At 36.5% G+C, this 21,234-nt stretch overlaps 1 protein-coding gene across 2 annotated transcripts in view; it reads left to right on the top strand.

Annotated features, from left to right (window-relative positions):
• MACC1 (MET transcriptional regulator MACC1) overlaps positions 1 to 21,234 on the top strand; it is a 63,155-nt gene that overhangs the window by 19,803 nt on the left and 22,118 nt on the right. For both annotated transcript variants that reach the window (XM_019795454.1, XM_002915370.3), the window contains exons 2-3: positions 15,282 to 15,404; positions 17,095 to 19,136. In XM_019795454.1, the coding sequence (XP_019651013.1) occupies positions 15,290 to 15,404; positions 17,095 to 19,136 (2,157 nt within the window). In that variant the 5' untranslated portion in view covers positions 15,282 to 15,289. The remainder of the gene's footprint in view (positions 1 to 15,281; positions 15,405 to 17,094; positions 19,137 to 21,234) is intronic.

Raw genomic sequence — 21,234 nt, 5'->3', positions numbered from 1 at the left:
ATTAGAAAGACCATGACCCATTATCTCTTGCTACATAACAAATTGTCCCAAAACTTAGTGGCTCAAAATAGGCATTTTATTGTATCTCACAGTTTGATAGCTGAAAGATTTAGGTAGAGATCGGCTGGGTGGTTTTCTGCTCATCATGGCATGGACTGTGTTTCTTGGCTTGCAGATGGGCTGGTCTGGAGGGTTCAAAGTGGCTTCACATTCATGCTTGGCACCTTGCAGGGGCTGACTAGGAGTTGGGGCTCAGCTGGAACTGTATATCTCCAGCAAGGGGGCCTCAGGGCAGTTGGGTTTCTTACATGGCAGCTGGTTTCACCCAGAGTAAGCTCTCTCTCTCTCTCTTTTTTCCCAGAGTAAGTTTTCAAAGCGATCTCAAGGCTACAAGGTGTGTGATGATCTAGACTTGGCAATCCCAGCAATCCCAGTTCCTCCTGCATTTCATTAGTCATGCATATCACTAAGACTAATATAGAGTCACAGGTATTCGCAATGAGAAGAGTAGCAAAGAATTGAACGGGAGGTCATCTGTATTTACCAAAGGCTAAGAAATTTTTCTTGGTTGCTTACTTCTTGCATAAGTTATCTGTTCATGAATATCATATGTTGGAATTTGAACAGAATTATAAAGGTTTAAATAAAACATTAACATGGCTTCATGATAATAAGAAAAGATAGATATCATTTTGTAATTTGCAAAAACTGACTAAATGTGCCTTTATTAAAGTTGAAAAATCAGAATTCTTTCAATAGCAGGCTTAAACGAGGTCACTAGTTTATAGTCGTATGTTACACATTATATTATATATTATATCCTTGTCTTCTATTTATATCTTATTTATTTATCTATTTATTCATTTAGTAAGATGATAAAAACGAGATGCCAAATTCTCACTGGCAAATTTAGATATAACCATTTTAAAGAAATACTACAGAAAAAATTATCATAGAAGGTAGAAAATGTGACAGCCATTTGCCTATTTTCCTTCAGTCTCCCTTTTTGCCCTTCTCTGCTTTACCATATATTACAGGTTTCTGATACTGCACAGTTTTTATTGCCAGCAAAATTCCAGTTAGGTCTTGCCAGTGTGAGATCCTGGCAAGAGACTATAAAATGAAAGAGGGGCAAAGTGATTCACCTCCTGTTTTTAGCTTTTGGGTCTCCAACCTCAGCAGCAAAAAGCTATGGACTCCAGCATCCTCTGGCCATTCTAGTTACCCAGAATACAGAATTTTTTCCTTGGTTTTATGACCAATGCCACCTCAGATATCCTAGCACCTGCAAGTGGTGCTCCCCTTGGCTCTATCAGCCCCCGCAAGCAGAGCCCTATGGTAGCCTCGGCTCCAGGTGAGTGGTACGTCCTCAGCAGTGCTGGCGCTGCTAATCCAGGCCCCAGGTTATGCATTCAGACACCTTGCGCCAGGGTCCTTACCTCCAGTGGAGGTAGGAAGAACCTCACCTGGTTTCTGTTTTCCTTCCAGGACCATATAGGTGTGTTACTGCTAGTCCTTTGTAGACATGGATAAAATGTTCAAGGAAGAATGTTTAAGTTAGTGCAGCTGGCGTGACAGAGAGGCGAGCAAGTCATTCATGAAATACTGGAGCTTTGTTTTCCCAGTTTTTAATACCCTCCCTTGTTTGTAGGCTTTGTGTCCCAGGACCCGTTGTGTTTGCCAAGGGAAGACTGTATTTTCACAAAACAGAAAGCAAACATTATTGGGAGTAATACTCGGTTTTCTTGTCAGTGTCAAATTGAATTTTTAACAGCACAAATCACAGGAATATGTCCGCCGATCATTCCATCATTACTAGTTCACGGGCAGGCTCTCAAAAATGAAAAAGTGGGTTATTATTAGCAAAAAAGCTTGTTATAAAAAGCTCCCCCCGCCTTTTTTTACTTTGACAAAAACTAACAGATTTTGGCTTTGTTGCCATTTGAAGAAATGACCTGCTCCAGGATTTTCATGCTTTAGAATTTAATCTGTGCAGTCTGTGGGAATGGAAAAAGGCACTGCTAATTCCTTTTTTAACAAAATAATTGACAGAATAATGTTTATTTGTTAACGCTTTGACCGTTATCTTCTTTGTTAGTTCTGCAAAATTTGAATTGAGCAAAAATTTTAATTTATTGTCAGGATCAGTAACAATATATTAGTGCTTTGTTAGTTTATTAGTGAATTTGTAGTTTCAAATATTATACAAATGTTTAATAATAATTCAAATGGTAGGATCAAAATGTTTTGAATAAAGGAAGAAGAAAACTGTTTAAACATTTAATTTGGCATAATTGTAATTATCTTTGATATTCAGCCGACAAAAATCATCTGGTATACATACATTTGAATAAACATGCAAAGTGGTCCTGATTTATTTTTTTACCATTTTAAGCCTGGTCTTATGGTTATTAATTGTATATTTATCTTTCTACTTTTAAAGTACCACTTATTTATAGTTATTCTATGTCCTAGATGTCCTTATTTTATTATTAAGTCACTTTGCAAAAGTGCAGTAGTATACAAAATATACAATACAAAAGACTAGTTTGTGGGGGAGACAGCTGGGGGGTAGTGAAAAGGTGGTAAGATCAATAGGTTGCCGGTCCTGTAAGGTGAAAAGATTATTGGAATCAAGGGATTGTCATGAAATACTAATTTATGTTAGAATTTATCACAGTTTTAAGAAATTGTTTTTGTTCCCATTGTGGTTTCCTCTTCATCCTGTTTTACGCTAAATGTGTCCGTCTTTAGAAACAAATTATGATTTAGTCACCATGGCCCACTTTATGTAAAAAGATTTTCACAGTAAGAGCATTTATCTCATTAAACATTAGAAAATAGACAAAAGGAAAACAAAAATCAGTATTAAGATTCTTACCACTTACACACATGCCCTGTTAGTACTTTTGAATGTTTTGTTCAAGTCTTGTTTCCCTTCCTCTGATTTTATAAAACACAATAATAATAATTCTGTGCATTTGATTTTGAACCACGTTTTAAGTTTTTCCATCTTACTATAGTTTCATAAGCATATTTTATGGTATTACACACTTTCATCAAGATTATCTTTAACAACTGCATAATATCCCAGTGAGGTGATGTTTCATAATTTATTTAATTTTGTCTAGAAGATATTTGTTAATTTACTTTGGCATTGAAATTGTGCAGTGATGAATATCATTATGTGTAATTAAAATATTATTATTTAGATTCCCTTAGGAATCTTTATAAATTCATTCCCTTTTTTCAAACAAAATAATCCAAATTACTCAAATCAGTCCTTAGATATTTTTGTCTTGTGTGAATCCTCTGAAAGTTTCCACATCATATTTTAATACCTCTCCCACTGGATTTAAGTATAACAGACTGCTCTTATGTTTTCAGTGTTTCTGCCTCCTGTATTTATTATTTTACCCACTTTTCTATATGATTTTATATTTTTATAGTGTTCCATTCTGACCACAGCCATAAATTCACACATTGTTGATTAAGATAATAATTTATTTCAATTTTTAGTTAGTACAGTGAATAAATATTTTATATTTTTGGACCTTTTTTTTTCCTGGCAAATGTTTCCGGAATCATTAAGAATGCTGTTAGTAAATGCCTCATCTTCCTTATATTGCAAAACTGAAAATTAACATCCCGGTTAGCAAGTTCCTTTGACCCTATAAGGATCAAAGATGCTTTTAGATTACAAGGAAAGGCAACTTGAGGAAGGAAGGAAGGAAGGAAAATAACCCAAGCAGCCCATGAGCAAGGCTTTCCTGCCCTGGGACCCCACTGCAGATGTAATAGGAGCTCTGGCCATGCGGTGGTAATTCTTGTAGTTGTTCACTCAGAAGTTCCCTACTCCAGGCCTTCGGCATCCCGGTCTTCAGGGACATTGCCCTCAGATTACTCTGCATGTAGCCATTGGGAGTACGGACTCTGAAGCACAATTCCTGGGCTTTGGCTCCTGTCCCCTTTACTTTCTACAGTATGATGTTGGGTAAGTGTATTAATCTCTATGTATCTGAGTTTCCCCATCTGCCAAAATGAGACAACAATATACCCCCTAGCGCTGCTGTGAGGGTTAGAGGACAGGATGAATACAAAGAACTTGGAACACTGCCTGGCACAGAGGATGCCCAGCGAGTGCTAGCAGTCCATAGTTACTGCAAATTTAAGTTAATCTACATTAGACAGTTTTGTTCCTATTTCTGTCCAATTTCTGTTATTTTCAGTGTCTTTTTCTCTTACTGTGTTTTATTCACAACAATTTAAAAATATTAAAAGTGAATTTTTCTCACTTTGTCCTCTGTTTTCATCCTCTTCCTTTGGTAATTCAGCAGAATTAATTTTCTTTTTTATTTTATTCGTAGTTAAAATCTGTGTAAAGGAATGTTTCTATTCCCTTCCGTATAAGTGCCATCTCATTTTTACCTTGGACATCCAAACCAGTTTTAAGAATCTTCCTTATTTCTTGACTCTTTTCTGTGATTACATGTCATTTTCATTTTAGTTTATGTCTCTCTGTGTTAGTTTAATTGAAATGCTCATTTGGCTATTGTTTGATACCAAAAGATATATGCTGGAGAAATAAATGTTTTAATATAGTCTTATAAAAGCTTGTAAGAGATAAGTGGCAAGGATATTGATAGAATTTTTAAAAAAAATTTGTCTCTTATTAGTTCATTTATTTTAACAGCAAATTGTGGGCCTCTGTACAAATATCAATTTATTGGTGATTCAGATTCAGTTTTTCTAGTTTTTAGAGAGGACTGATACTATTTATGTGCTATGGTCTTACTGGGAGGTTGAAGAGAAAATTGATATGTGTTTAGAAATGTGGAATAGTAGGGGCGCCTGGGTGGCACAGCAGTTAAGCATCTGCCTTCAGCTCAGGGAGTGATCCCGGCGTTAAGGGTTCAAGCCCCACATCAGGCTCCTCCTCTATGAGCCTGCTTCTTCCTCTCCCACTCCCCCTGCTTGTGTTCCCTCTCTCGCTGGCTGTCTCTCTCTCTGTCAAATAAATAAATAAAATATTTTAAAAAATGTGGAATAGTAAACAGAGAAATATTGCAAATTTTATCAATCCAAGAGAAGGAAGAGAAAAATAGAAGCAAATAAGTAAAACACGACATAAGATGGTAGAAATGAGTAAAAATCGGGAGTTTTTAAATGACTGTAGAAAGATAGCACTCAACTACTTCAAGACAGAGGTTAAAAAAAGCATAAATTTTTAAAAATCCAGCTATTTGCTGTTTATAGTGGCATCAGCCAGAGGGGTTGAAATAAAGAGATTGTAAAAGATATGCCAGGTAAATACTGTATTTCTTTGAATTTAAGATACCATCCATTTTAAGACACACTCTTATTTTATGTAATACCATAGTAAAAAAAACAAAACCAATTAAAATCTGACATCAATTACTGTGCATCTTGATTTCTAGAGATATTAAACTGTGTAAAACAGTGTCTTAAAATTGTAAAATACAATAATGAAAAGAGAGCTGGTATGGCAATATTAATATCACATGAAATAAATTTAGGTGAAAAAGCTTGGGATAAATAGAAACACTAGAGGAAAATCAAGAGAAAATCCATTAAGAAAGCATAGCCTTGCATATTTACATGGGCTTAACAACAAAGCCCAGAACCCTATAAAGCAAAAACTGACTGAATTACAAGAAAATTTAACACCTTCAAAATTATGGTTGGAAATTTAATCACATCTCCAGCAGAAACTTAAAAATCACACAATTGTAAAATAATTATAAGCATAGAGTACACTTGAACAACAAAGTTTCAAATGTCATCTAACAGACACAAAGGGACTCAGGAATTTCCTATCTGAAGTTTATAATTTGTTCTTTGATTTCAGACATTCTGGGTCTATATTTCCAACTTTTTAAATGAGAAAAGTGATAATGCATTATATATCACCCCAAACCCTCAACTCCTTTCCTAAAAATGTAACCAAAAAATAGTAAAACAAACATATATGCTAAATACCACACAGTTAATGTAGTCATATATAAAAAAAAAAAACCTCAATATTGGTTTAGTGCCAGTAGCTACAAAATTCACATGCCCTTTATACTATCTTGATTTTGAAATGGCTACTATGGTTCTAGTGTCCTATTGGTTGGATTTAAAATGAAACTTTAGGTTATCTTAATATTGTTTAGCTAAAAATGTTCCTTTGAGTTTAGGGGAAATAAATATATTTTTTTCCCTAGAAAGACAGTTAGCTAAAATATTGTAATGAGAGATTCATATTTCTATAAAGTTTATGTATTAAAAATGAAGAGGCTTTTACTGGGAAAATGTTAACCAGAGAGAAGTGCTTTGGGGATATATGTGTGTGGGTGAGAGAGAGAGAGAGAGAGAGAGAGAAAGAGCCATTGAGCGCTGGAAAATGCCAGAGGTGCCTCCATCTAGATCTTAGAATTCTAAGAAAAGACAGGGAGACCTGAACCCCAGCAAAACAGTGTGAAGTAGAGAGCCTTCGTCCCTAATCTAGAGCAGAACTGGTCTTAGATACAATTCCTAGGCTATACCGGGAAAGAAGAGAGAGTCTTACAGTTTTCTTTTATCACCCTGATATCCCATGTCTAGGCAATGTCCTAACACGTGTTTTTGCCCCTGGAAGTGTTGCCTTGTAGGGGTGGGCATCTTGGGCTGCTATATATTTTATTATGTCCAGTAATATGTTTGCCTAACAAAATGAAAACAAATATATTTTTATCACCTCATAATTATGATTTAGTGGCTCTCAATCTTCATTGCACATCAGAATCTCCTGAGAACTTTTTCTAAAAATAATGATAGCTGGGCTCCATCCCAGGATCTTGGGGTAGATTTTGGGCATCTACGTAATATTTTTCTTAAAGCTCTGGAGTTGATTTTCATGCAGAGAAAACATTGAGAGCCACCATTTTACACTAACCTGGTTAGGGCAAAGGGGAAGGGGGTGACCAGCAGTCCAAGAGGACCCTGACATGGCACCAGGTGGTGCTGTGGGCACAACTCTGAGCCTCTTGCCATTTTCCCCATCTGTACCTGAGAAGCCCACTGCTCCCACAAAACAGTAAGGGTCTCAGCAGTGAGAAACACAACTCTTACACCTAAGTATTTCCCCTGTTCTTAAAGAAGAGGGGCGTGGAGAGGAAGAGAGAGAAAGGGCTTGTCCTTGGAAAGATTTGCAGTCCATTTGGGCTGCTAAGTGAATGGAGTGGGTTCAATTTTTCAGGCTGATTTAATGAAATAAAAAGGACAGTGATGGACAATTCCATTCACTCCATTCTGGATTATTTCCTTTGTGTTTAATTTGCTATTTCCATTAGAATAATACTTGAAAATAGAATAATAAAACAGAATTTAAAACATTAAAATTGATCATTTCTGTACAGGTAAGATATACACACACACACTTCTCTTTATATATATATACATATATATATATACACACACACATATATATATATCTTTCTCATCATGGTTTCAAGTACTTAAAAAATTTGTACAGATAGAAGGAACTTATGTTGAATATTTTACATCTTCCATGTGAGAGCATGTATTTATACCCTCATATTTGTCATTACAGTGACTAGCCATCCTGGTTTTCACTGGGCTAAGAGGTTTCAGATTTAAAACTGGATAGTCCTGGGCAAACCCAGATGGATGGTTGGTCTACCTACTTGTAACCCATATGTTAACTTGGGATGCTATGGTCTTCTGTTATCATCCTTCTAAGTAGGACTCAACACCTCACATTATTCATATAAACTTCTTTTTTTGCATCAATAAGTCACGTGGTTATTTCTGAAGATTATATGTGAGAACTAGATGGTAGGGTTGGCAATGGATACCCCTCAGTGTTTCCTTGAGAATATTCTCATTAGTTACATCTTCCTATTCCCCATCTCCCTTTAAGGCTGCAATCACCTGCAGTCCCAACCCTCCACCCCATCAGTTGGTTCCCATTCTTACATAAGAAAATTTTGGTTTCTTTTAACTTTTTCTTCAAACTTCTTGTACACTCCATCACTACTTGATACTGTCTTCAAATAAGTGAAATTTTGAAGATGTAACTGTCTCTCAGAAAGGCAATAATCTTCTAGTTTCCCAGTATTCAGAGAATAGTGAAGCATTATTAATAACAAAAATATTTCTTGTTTGACTGAATTGTACATATATATGTATTATATATGCATTGTATATATAAATTGTATGTGCCTGTCATATAAATCTATAAAACTATCCACCTATCCATCCATCCATCAGAATACATATATTCACATAGGTACACATTTGAGTATTTTTCAAGTTTGTATTTTGATAAACACTTCATACTTTGCACCCTATTCTCAGTTTACAAAATTGACAAATAAAAACATGGTGAGTCCCTGAAAAATTAAAAATTAGGCATGATAAATTGTGAAGACCTTAGGGGAAACTCTTGCTTTATGCATTGGATGATGTGGCATAATGACTGTTCCTTTTTTAAAATCTTAACAGTTCTCCCGAACTTCATCCATGTGCTCCTTCTAACAGCAATTATCATGAACACTCTCTTCTCATTTAACAGCCACTGAATATTGATATTTTCTTTCTGTCAAGAAGGTAGACTTGTCAGATGATATGTAGACGATTCACACCAGTGTTCTAAGTTCAAACCAAGAAAGACTGTAGGTGTACACAGAATGTTTGTCAGAGGGTGTTTTTCTCTTGACAAAGAATAGTGGGAATCATAATTAATTCTATCCACTAACAATAGGCAAGTATTGGCTGAAAAAATGTTAATTTTTGTTGAAAAGGGATTATAAACTCTAGCTGGGAAATAATTCAGTATTTTTTCAATTATCCTCTTTAGAGAGGTGATAAAAGCATTATCAGATTGAATACTCAATTAAACTAAAATGGCAATGAAACTTCCACAGTGCCTTTCCTCCTTTCTCTTTCCAATATTCCTTAAGTATATTTGTCAGTAGCCACTCTTACTCTTGCTAAAACCAACAGAACTGACACAGATGTGAGAAAATAAAACAAACAAGAACTACCATTTTAAATGGTGATTGGTACTAATTGGAGGTTTATGGTATTTAGTCTTCACAACAGCTTTAAAAAAAAACAGCTTTATTGAGATGTAATTCACACACCATTGCTACAACTACTTAAAGTAGATATTTTTACACTCTATCAATGAGAAAAAGTGATGCTCAGACTGCTGTATTCATGTGTAAGCTTTTTTTCAAACCCATCTGTCTGATTTCAAAGCCTGTATTCTTTCTACTGTACCCTAGTGCAGAAAAGGAGTCAGCTGGTTGTGCTACTTTTTATACAATATTCCATTTGACAATTAAAGCAGTACTGAGAATATTGTGGGCTCAGAATATCATAATAAAAGTAATACATAGTAATACTTGCTATTCTTCCCCCTCCCCTTCTTCTCCTTCCCATCCTCCTCCTCCTTCTTCTTCGATGATAAATAAAATCACAGAAATGTTTAGTAACTTTTAACAAGTTTATACCCAGGCTCTGAAACAAGAGAATTCTAATTCCAAAGCCTATATTCTCTGTACTTTGCCAAAGAATGAATTTACATATAAGAAACAAATAAACAAATACTGGTGATAGGTGAAAAACAAATCTCATGATGTCAAATATTCTGTGAAGTGGTGGAGTGTTGCAGAATATGAAGCTTACAAGAAAACAAATAAAGAATTAGGCTCAGGGCCTTGGATAGTGTTGTGGAAGCGAGGGTCCTACAGGCTCAGCCTCATTAGCCACAGTGTAAATCCAAATCAGGTTCCACCCCTTTTGAATCAGAGTTGATCTCTGTATCTTTTTAAAAATATAAGTCAGGAAGATTCTTTTGCACTGAAGGGTGCAAGAAAAAAAAAAGGCTTGGGGCGCCTGGGTGGCACAGCGGTTAAGCGTCTGCCTTCGGCTCAGGGCGTGATCCCGGCGTTATGGGATCGAGCCCCACATCAGGCTCCTCTGCTGTGAGCCTGCTTCTTCCTCTCCCACTCCCCCTGCTGTGTTCCCTCTCTCGCTGGCTGTCTCTATCTCTGTCAAATAAATAAATAAAATCTTTAAAAAAAAAAAAAAGAAAAAGAAAAAAAAAAGGCTTAAGGTCACTGTTACATATTCAAAATTGTATCCAAGAACTCATGCAACAATCAAACTTGTTCAGTTACTAAAGACAGGTTTTACAGCTAATTGATCTTTGAAAGTTTTCTAGGAGCATGCATCACTTAAAGTTAAACTTGAGAGACACATCCCTGGGAATATTATATGGCAAAAGTGGGCATTTGATAACAAACTTATTAAATGTTTTCCACAAATGAAAACACTAAAGCCTTGCTCTATGACTTGGAAGGTTAATACTCATATGCCTTTGTGGGGGAGCAGTAATACAACTGTGTTCTGAGGAACATTTCAGCCCATGTCACAGCCACCATATACAGAGGTAAAATGATCTTCTGTTTAGGCCTACATTTGAGCTACTTGTCTCAATTTTCACAAGAGTGTGATTCTCATCTTTAACTTAGCTGATTGTTTGAGTTTTCAAGAGGAAGTGCTGTTCTCTGTCCTGATCAAGAGCTAGAACATCTAACTCCATTGGGTTGAGAAGGGGAAACAAAGTCAGTTGAAAGAAACTAAATATGGTGGGTTTTACCAGACCAAATGACCTATCCTGATTTTTTGTAACCTAGCATGTATTCTTGTATCCGTATCTGAATCAGGAGCCAGATGGCTGCTTAGCTGGACCCACTGCTTTCCATGTGATCTGACGTGATTGCCCTTGGGCAAGATGCCATTAATCCACATTAAGAAAGAGTTCCATGAAAGAGACCCAGTGTTGAACTTAAGCTAAAGGGCGGGGTGAGGTTGTTGTTCCCAGCAGTCCTGATGATGCTGGTGCTTCTGCTAAGTGATTTATTTATATTTTACGGTCACACTGTGAGGCTTTAACTAACAATGTTTTCCTTGCTGTGATCTCTTTGAGAAAGGGAGAGCCAGATTTGTGGTTTATTGCAAGAATATATGGAAATTAAAGCATGATGTTCATAAAATTATTTATTTTGGGTTTCCTACCAACTCTCTGTAAGTATCGCCCTAATCGCTTACTTGGTGTTTTTTTTTTTTTTTTAACTTTCTTACTAAAGAATAATATACACTTGCTTGTTGTTTAAACACATTGTGTTGTTTGAGTATTTGTAAACATTTTCAAATTCTTTTTAAACCAAGGAAAGGAGTGTGTGTGTGTGTGTGTGTGTGTGTGTGTACAAGCCAGACCCTTGGCTCAGGGGCTTGATGTAGGCTCCAGGCAGAGCTCTACTACTCAGTCACTCCTGAACCCCTCACCTGTTTAACCCAATAAAGGAACACATTTTAAAGGAATAATTATTTTAAGTGGTATTGCTTCCCTGGCTATTCTTTTGCAAACAGTCCTCTCCCCTCCCACCCCAAATTTTCTGGGATCTTTTGCTAAGTTGTACAGCAGGTAAATATTCCTAATTGCTTAAGGCCTGATTTAAACAGTAAAATAAACGAAAAGCAAAACTTTGTTCATTTTTTTTAAGAAAAAATTAATGGTCGTGTAGAATCAAAGTAAGTGTATTGTAAAAGTCATGTTTGAGAAGAATGTGTCCCCAATTAAATGAGTAGTAGACTGCTCTTTTCCCATTTATTCATTCTAGCCGAGACTGACTCATGCTTCTTTAGACAAAATTTTAAAATTCCCTTTTGGGAGAGCAATTGCCATTGAGTATGACACATAATTGTAAGAAAACACAGGGAAATGATAAATATGGCAAGTGCAATTTGCACCTGTGTAAACAATCACTGCCTTCCATAGGTCACCATCATGGTCCTTTCAGTCAAAGGCTCTTCCCCTATACCACCTCTCCTCCCTGTATTCAAAGACAAAAAGTCATATTTAGGATGAAGTCCTGTGAGATTGTGTGTGTGTGTGTGTGTGTGTGCGCGCGCACGCATGCGTGTGTAAACAAAAAGATGCAGAGAAGGAGGATTTGTTTTGTTGGGGGATAGTGGGAACAGCCAGAGAATAAGGAGAAATCTATTTGGCCAGGGAAAGAACTTAGCATGGTGGTTTTCAGAATGTGGTTCTCAAAATGTGCCCCTCTCCACCCGCTCAGAACCACAGCACCACATTGCTTGGCCACATTGTTAGAAATGCAAAATCTCAGGGGTAACCCCAGACTTTCTGGATCAGAGATACAGGGTGGGCCTTGCAAACTGTCTTCGAACAAACCCTCCAGGTGATTCTGGTACCACTGTGATTTAGAACAAGTGGTGTAAAGGACAGTGAAGATCTGCTTGGGTCACTGAAGAAGAGGGTTACTCCACAAAGAATTCTAACTAATAAGCACCTGGGCCTTTGTTCCTGAAATGTTACGACCCTCCAGGACCCCAGCTGTGTAATTCACCATTCTGATTCCTATGTTCCTGCATTTCACTAGGTTATAACTAATTTTTTACATCAGGGGTTGTTTGCCTCAAAGGAATCCTAGATATAGTGTTCCTTTCTGCTCTTTCCTCCACAAGAAATTAAGGAGTTTAGGGAGCTTTCTGTCTAAATTGATTTTCCATTAAAAATATACATTTATCTTTTTGAAAAATACTTTTTCATTTAAACCTTTTTTTTTTACTCGTTTTAATTTGATTTGCTTAATTTTGTTCTAGGACGTGTACTTAGTTTTCTATCATAAAGCTTTGGCTACCTGTGGTGTGCCAAGGACTTTAGTTTTGGACATTATATTTGGTAAAACCAACCACAGAATTTTGAAGATCTGCCAGGAAACTTGAGGTTTCAGTATAAATTGCATATTGCACAATTTGGCTTTTCACCCAAACTTCCCATGTAGTTTCACCTATTGGAGGAAAAAAATTGCCATATCACCATTTGAATTTTTTAAGTATGGCACATTATGAGATACGTTTTGCATTTGTTTATCCATTATGTTTGGAAAACATGTTTTTCCCCTTTCTTTCCTTTCCTTTTTTTCCCCTTTCCTCTTCTCTCCTCATTTAACTTTGTTCTTTACTTCTTGACACCAGAAAAGGCTTTTGATTTCTTTAAAAAATAGAATAAATGTCTTTGAAATAAAATGTCGAGAACTTGAAAGAAGAATATGACAAGAAGAGTCAAAGGTGAAAGAGGTGTGGTTAACACTTAGAAGAAGAAGTAAAAGTTTAACATGCTTGACAGTTCGAACTAGAAGGTGGGATAAGCTGCAGAATGTAGTGTTGGGAACCTTGAGTCTGAGAAGAGGTGTATGGCATCCTGAGTCACAGGCTGTGTGGAGTAGCCATAATGTTCCTGAGGAATTATGTCTGGGTCAGCCACTCAGCAGCTGTTTAACCGGGTAGGTTAGTTATGCCCCGTTGCTGAGATTTGTTTTTGTACTCTGTAAAATCTTACTGAAAATATCTATTTTTCAGGGTTGTCATGGGACAAAGAGAAAACATATATGTAAAGAAGGCTGAATCTCAGCAATGGGATGCTTACAGTTAGTACATCCTGATGCTTTTAGTTGTAGTTCATATGTTTTCATAGTTGCATGGTACTTCATTGAATTAAAACACCGTATTTATTTATCCATTCATATGGCAAAGGATAATTTGGGTGATTACAGTTTTTTGTTAATATAATATAATGAACATTCATGCATATTTTTTCTGACATACATGTCCAAGGGTTTAGTAGCACAAATAATGGAGATTGGAATTGCTGGGGACTAGGGTATAAGCATCTTTCCTAGGTGATGCCAGATTGATTTTTAATTGGTTATACCTAGTGACACTTTCACTAGGAGTGGAAATACTTGTTCAGATCTTTTCATATTTCTCAATAATTTTACATTTATTTTGCTTATTGATTTATAGGAGTCTTAAATTTCTTTATTATTATTATTATTATTATTAAGTAGGCTCCACACACTGCATGGAGTCCAATGCAGGGCATGAACTCAGAACCCCGAATCAAGACCTCAGCTGAGATCAAGAGTAGGGTGCTTAACTGACTGAGCCACCCAGGGGCCCCTGATTTGTAGGAGTCTTTCAGAATCCAATCCTTTTCTTCTTTTTCAGTCATGTAATGGAAATATCTTCTCCCATTTTTTGGCTTATGTTGTTATGGCTTATGTTTTTGTAAATGATGTCCTTTGATCTATCTGTAGGATTTCTCATTCTTTTTTTAAATATGGTTTGCATTTTGTGCTTGTTCTTTGCTTAAGAAATTCTCTACTTCCCAGAAAGCATAAAGATAATTCTTTAGGCTCTATTTTAAAGTTTCACTTTTCAGTCTTTAAATCTCTTAGAATTGATTTTTGTGTATAATCAATGTAATTTTTTTGAGCATGGACAACCAGTTGTATCTTCACCATTTATTGAATAATCCATCATTTCTACACTGCTCTGTGTGGTGAATTCCGTCATACATCAAGTTTTCATGTGAGGGTGGGTCTGTTTGTAGGGGTATTGTGTGTCCTTAGTTTATTTCTGTTCCCATTTCACATTGTCTTGCTTAGCACATATTTATATTAAATGCTGGTGGCACACTTCACTTCCTTCTTGTTCTTTTTCTGGATTGTTTTGAATATTAGCCCTTGCTTTTCTATATACATTTTAAAATAGCCTAAGAAGTTACAAACACATACATATAACATAACATGTTATGATTTCTCTTGGAACTTCATTGAATGTAGAGAAGAACTCAGGGGAGAATTTCCAGTTTTGTGAATGTTTGTCTTCCATTCACCAAATGGGGATTTCCTATTTATTGAAGTTTCAGTTTACTGTTTTTTGTTGTTGTTGTTATCCTTGAGATTTTCATTAATTACTTTTTTTTATAAGCTCAGTAATACATTCTTGTTTTGCTTATTGGTATTAATCTAGAGTCTAAGCATTTTTCAGTGAAGTGTCAATACATATTTTAGGATATCTAGTCCAGCATCCCACCAGATTTATTTATTTGAGAAAGAAAGCAAGTGAGAGAGAGCACGAGCATGGATCATGGGGAGGGGTACAGGGAGAGAGGGAAGTAGATTCCCCATGAAGCAGGGAGCTTGATGCAGGGCTTGATCCCCGGATTCCTGGGATCATGACCTGACCCTAAGGTGGACCTTTAACCGGCTGAGCCACCAAGGTGCCCTGCAGTTTTCTATTTAAGTATGTGTGAATACTTTAAGTTTAGTTTCTCTGACAACCTGTGTATGTATGCTTATAAAAATTATTTATTTATTTATTTATTTATTATGTAGGTGAAACAATGATAACCAATGAAAGAGACCATTTTTGGTTAGGAGGAATTTCACGAAGTAAGTCTGAAGGAAATTTGTTTGACATGGAAGCTCAAAAATCCTCAAGAAATTTCCACTTTACAGGTATGAGAATTTATAACTTGTAATTTTTTTACCCAGCACTGATAACTATTGGAGGGCTACCTCTGAAAAGAGCTACAGAAGATTAAAAGAATTATAAAATTATAAAATTATCATGAAAATACTTACACTATCATTAAAAAGATGAGCAAATTAAAATGGCAAGCGAACAGATTATATAAATCTTATGAGAAGGCAAAAATTCATTATTAAGTGAATGATATATGCAGTAAATATAATGAATTTTGGGGCTAACAAGATCTCTAAAGGTTGGAGTGGGCTAAGAAATCTTCATAAAGGGGGTGCTTAGGTGGCTCAGTCATTAAGCGTCTGCCTTCAGCTCAGGTCATGATCCCAGCGTTCTAGGATCAAGCCCCTCATCGGGCTCCCTGCTCAGCGGGAAGCCTGCTTCTCCCTCTCCCACTCCTCGTTTGTATTCCCTCTCTCGCTGCCTCTCTCTCTGTCAAATAAATTTAAAAAATCTTAAAAAAAAATCTTCATGAAGAGTGAAAGAATTGAATTGATCCTCAGAGGAAAAGTAAGTTTGAAGAGCGTTAGATGAAACCAGATTGAAGAAATGTGGAAATGAGAGAAATACAATTTTTATTTTTCAAATGCATATTCTAATTTTTAGTACATGATGCTTAAAACTCATTTCAATTAAGATATAGTTCTATATATATTAAACAAAAAAGTCTGACAGTTTACTTGAATTCATTTTTCAATTTTGGGTGGCCAGTTGGGCTTTCGTTTTCATGAAAGCGTACCAGTTTCACTAAATCCACAGAACCACTACCAATATTTATTGAGAAATGACCAATTATGAGTTGCTCTAAACATTTAAAAATGACTAATACTTGTGAGATATATGGAAATTCCTTATGGTTCATATGTAAATATTTTCATGTTTGCCAATTCTTAAAATATTCACTTTCCAAAGTAATAACATGTTTTCCCTTCATAGTGGTAAGCCTGTTCTTTGTCATTTTAAACTTGGAAAAGCTCAATGAATTCCTTCAAATAGTAAATCTAATGGTGATCTATTTTTCAATGTTCATTTTCATGAAATGTTTATTTTTCATGAAAAAATTTCAATGTTATTAAAATTTATCAGTGCAAAGCTACAGGAAATAATCTAAGAAATGCATTACTGTCTAATTTGGCATATTTTTTAAATTACTTTAGCTATTAACAGATGCATTTGATTTTTTTACATGGGGACTATTATCAGAAAAGAAAAACATTAAATGAATAATCTAGATATAATGAGACCGACTATTCAGTGTTTAGAAGAATTTGGATAGTTGACTGAATTATTCTGTTTGTTCAGAGGTTTTCTTTTGTGAAAATGAAACATAAAACAATAAGGCATAAGTGTATGTAGTCTGAGTAATTTTCAAGGAAATGTATTCAAATGATTATTTTCTAAATTTTTGAACACTTATTTGTAAATCATAGTTCTTAAGATAAAACAACATTAAACATAGTCAAAATAAACTGGCAGAACAGTTTCTCTTTCCTCATAACATGAAAATTTGTGCAAATTTAACATTAATTTTGCAGGAGCTATTGGACTGGAAATCAAAAAGCAAAATAAAAGTCTTGAATTTTTAAGCTATAATAAGAATTAGTTGGTTGTATCTCAGGATGTCACCTCATCTCTGTTTTGTTTTGTTTTTGTCTAAATAACAAGAATGTCCAGACCCAGGATTTCTTCTCAATTGGCCACATCCTTTCCCACATCATGGCAATAATGCTTCCAAGGCTACAAATCCATTCTGGAATGAACTGTCTGCTTCTAACCCATTTTTGGATGACATAACTCAGCTAAGAAATAACCGGAAAAGAGATAATATTTCCATCTTGAAGGAAGATCCTTTTCTTTTTTTTAGAGAACTAGAAACTGGAAATTCTTTTGATTCCTCTGGTGATGAGCTAGACGTGCATCAGTTGCTTAGGCAGTCTTCCTTACGGACATCTGGAAGATCTAAAAGTGTTTCGGAACTTTTGGACATTTTAGATGACACAGCACATGCCCATCAGAATATATATAACTCTGGCCAGATACTAGAACAAGACTTAGAATGGCTTCAGAATGATAGAGAGGCTTATAAAATGGCTTGGTTAAGTCAACGCCAGCTGGCCCGTTCCTGCCTGGATTTGAATATAATTAATCAGAGTCCCGGATGGGCTCAAACACAAGTTGCAGAGACCATGATAGTTTGCAAATTAAGCCACCAAGGAGGGTCAGTACAATTACCTGAATCAGATATCACTGTTCATGTGCCCCAAGGCCATGTAGCTGTGGGAGAATTCCAAGAGGTGTCCCTAAGGGCATTCCTTGAACCTCCACAAATGCTTAATGATGATCTTTCATGCACTGTAAGCCCACTGTTGGAAATCATGTTAAGCAACCCTAACACAATGGAAGCCATTTTGCTGGAGATGAAAATAGGGGCTGAAGTGAGAAAGGATCCTTTCAGCCAAGTCATGACAGAAATGGTGTGTTTACACAGCCCGGGTAAAGAAGGCCCTTTCAAAGTGTTAAACAACTGTTATATTTACAAAGACATCATCCAAGTCAAGCTAATAGACTTGAGCCAGGTGATGTATCTCGTGGTTGCTGCACAAATTAAAGCTACTCAGTCACCAGCTGCCACCATTTGGGATTGTATTCACAAAACCACCTCAATTGGAATTTATGGGCCCAGATATATTCATCCCAGTTTCACTGCTGTTTTCACAGTGTGTGGACACAGTTACATGCCAGGAAAGCTTACAATCTCTGATATTAAGAAGGGTGGAAAAAACACATCTCCAGTTGTGTTTCAGCTCTGGGGGAAGCATTCATTCTCACTTGACAAGCCACAAGATTTAAATATTTCTGTTTTCTCATGTGATCCTGATTTTGAAGTAAAAGCAGAAGGAGAAAGGAAAGAAATTAAACAAAAGCAGTTGCTAGCAGGCGAAGTAGTTAATCAACAATTTTTATTTTCCTTAATTGACTCTGGAGAAATGCACTTGTTTGTTTTCCGTGTTCAGGTGGAGCCTCCCAATGGTAGAGCAGTTACACAATTCTTTGTCACTACACCTGATCCAGCTCCAAACCTAAAAAGGCTCTCAAATCTGCCAGGCGATATGCAGGAAGAGAAGAAAATCAAGTCCACTCCATTATTACCAAGAGCGTGTGTGAAATATCCCACATTTCAAGACAAAAAAATGAACTTTACCAACTATGGGGTAACCCTGAAGACAGTGCTAAGACAAAGAAAGATTGACTATTTACTTGAATATTTCAAAGGGGACACAGTAGCTCTTATTGGAGAGGGTAGGGTAAAAGCCATTGGGCAGTCCAAGGTGAAAGAATGGTATGTGGGAGTCCTGAGAGGTAAGGTTGGACTTGTACATTGCAAAAATGTCAAGGTGATTGCAAAAGAACAAGTAATATCTATGTCCCATAATGTCTTCACCACCAGAAATCTTCTTGAACAAATTACCCTACCCTTTAAAAAACTGACTTACATATACTCAGTTGTATTGACTTTGGTGTCAGAAAAAGTTTATGATTGGAAAGCTTTAGCTGATGTCTTGGGTTACTCACATCTGGCACTAGAAGACTTTGATCAAATGCAAGCAGACAAAGAGTCAGAAAAAGTTTGCTGTATTGTAAAGAAGTTAAAGGAAGATTGCCATGCAGATAAAAATACCAGGAAGTTTCTTTATGAACTTATTGTGGTGAGTATTGCTTGATCACAGTAATTTGTTTACTGTAGAGAGGTTTATTAACTTGGGAATATTTACAGAAACATATGAGAGAAGTTAAAAAATTCTCAGCAGTTTCAGGGGCGCCTGGGTGGCACAGCGGTTAAGCGTCTGCCTTCAGCTCAGGGTGTGGTCCCGGCGTTATGGGATCGAGCCCCACGTCAGGCTCTTCTGCTATGAGCCTGCTTCTTCCTCTCCCACTCCCCCTGCTTGTGTTCCCTCTCTCGCTGGCTGTCTCTATCTCTATGGAATAAATAAATAAAATCTTAAAAAAAAAAATTCTCAGCAGTTTCAAATAAACTAAAGTCACTTTATAGCAAATATAGATATTTTCTTACAAGATCATATAATTGATTTCTTAGTTTTAAAATTCAAGTGATTTTCCCAGAAACTAGCCTCCTGAGAACGTCTTTCAAAGGAAGAGTGAAGATTCTGTTTGTGCTAGAGTATAACAGTTAAGAGATCTCTTCTCCTCCTCTCTCAAGTAGTTGAATAGCTCTTAAAATACCAGAGCAGCTTCAATAACATGAGAGTAAATAAAGGCAAACTCCCGGGGCGCCTGAGTGGCTCACTAGGTTAAGCATTAGCCTCTTGGTTTCAGCTCAGGTCATGATCTTGGGGTTGTGAGATTGGGCCCTTGTGAGATTGAACCCAGAGTCTGCTTGTCTCTCTCCCTCTGCTCCCCACCCCTGTTTGCGCTTTCTCTCTTGGGTGCCTGGGTCCTTGGTTGGTTAAGTGTCTGACTCTAGATTTTGGCTGGGGTCATGATCTTAGCGTCCTGGGCTCCAGCCCCATGTTGGGCTCTGTGCAGAATCTGCTTGAGATTCTCTCTCTCCCTCTCCCTCTGCTCCCCACCCCTGCTCTCTTGTGCTCTCTCTCTAAAAATAAATAAATCTTTTTTAAAAAAAAGCAAAATAAAACAAGATTAATTAACTTGTCCATTCTTATAGGTCCACTATTTAGCATTATTTTTTAATTTGCTGTGTTTTTTTAAACATATGAAAATTTAAAAACCCATATCATCAATGTCCTTCACTTTATCAACTTAATATTCTTCTTGCATATGTAATGCATCACAACCCAAAATTTGCTAATTCTCTTCCTAATCTTCATGTTTTAATAGAACTCTCAGAATCATTTTTTTTTCAACATAGTATTTACTTCAGTGTTAGGCTTACTGGAGAGTTATATAGATGATAAAGAACTGTTTTGCCTTTAAAGAGGAAATTCAGTATTTCATAAAAGTAAAGAGAAAAATCAAGAGTATATTCCTAAAAGTGGCTATAACATGAATGTATAAATAATAATAGCAATAGCTAACATTCCTGTAAGGTTCTCTAAGTGTTTGACTCTTTGCTGAACTCTCTAAGCACACTCTCTCACTTAGCCCTACCAACTCTTTGGAGTCAGTATAGCTAGCTAGGAGCTTCATCTTACCAACAGAGTCTTGGGAGGCTGGGAAACTTGCCCAAGATCCCACAGTTGGGATCTTAGTATCAGAGATGGGGTTTGAGGCCTTTTTGGTTCCAAAGCCACACTTGAAACTACTCTACTTTCCTAAAGCAGTTATGAATGCATGTGTACATAGTGTGGTATAGAAGTCATGTGACTCTGTATATAAATATGTGTAGTAAACGCCATTATAACTGTGTGAGGCTGGGACCCTATGAGAGATGAGTAGGATTACACAGGCAGGTGCACAGAGAAGAGGACAGCTCTAATCCAGGTGCATGTGGAGGAGAGAGATTTCCGGAGAGGAACTTATTCTGAGACAGTAACAGTAATTTAGCAAGGCTTTGTATATATAAGACATTTTCTTTCCTTTATTGTTTTTATGATTCTACAGTGATACTGACAGGGTTTAATTTTCCAAGCCCCAATATCCAGTTGTTAAGGGGATAGTTTTATGATGGTGTGCTGAATTCTCCATCTAGGCCATTTAGAGTCATTGGCTGATCTACGTGGTTGAAGCTGCATGTGCCTTTTACAGCAGCTCATTACCTCTCATTACCTCTGCATTAGCTCATGTTCAGCATGGACTCATGTAGGCTTGAAATGAAAATTGCTTTCT

Source organism: Ailuropoda melanoleuca, chromosome 1 (genome assembly GCF_002007445.2).
Source record: "Ailuropoda melanoleuca isolate Jingjing chromosome 1, ASM200744v2, whole genome shotgun sequence".
In the NCBI taxonomy this organism is placed as follows: Eukaryota; Metazoa; Chordata; class Mammalia; order Carnivora; family Ursidae; genus Ailuropoda; species Ailuropoda melanoleuca.
This window is presented reverse-complemented; position numbering and strand designations above follow the sequence as displayed.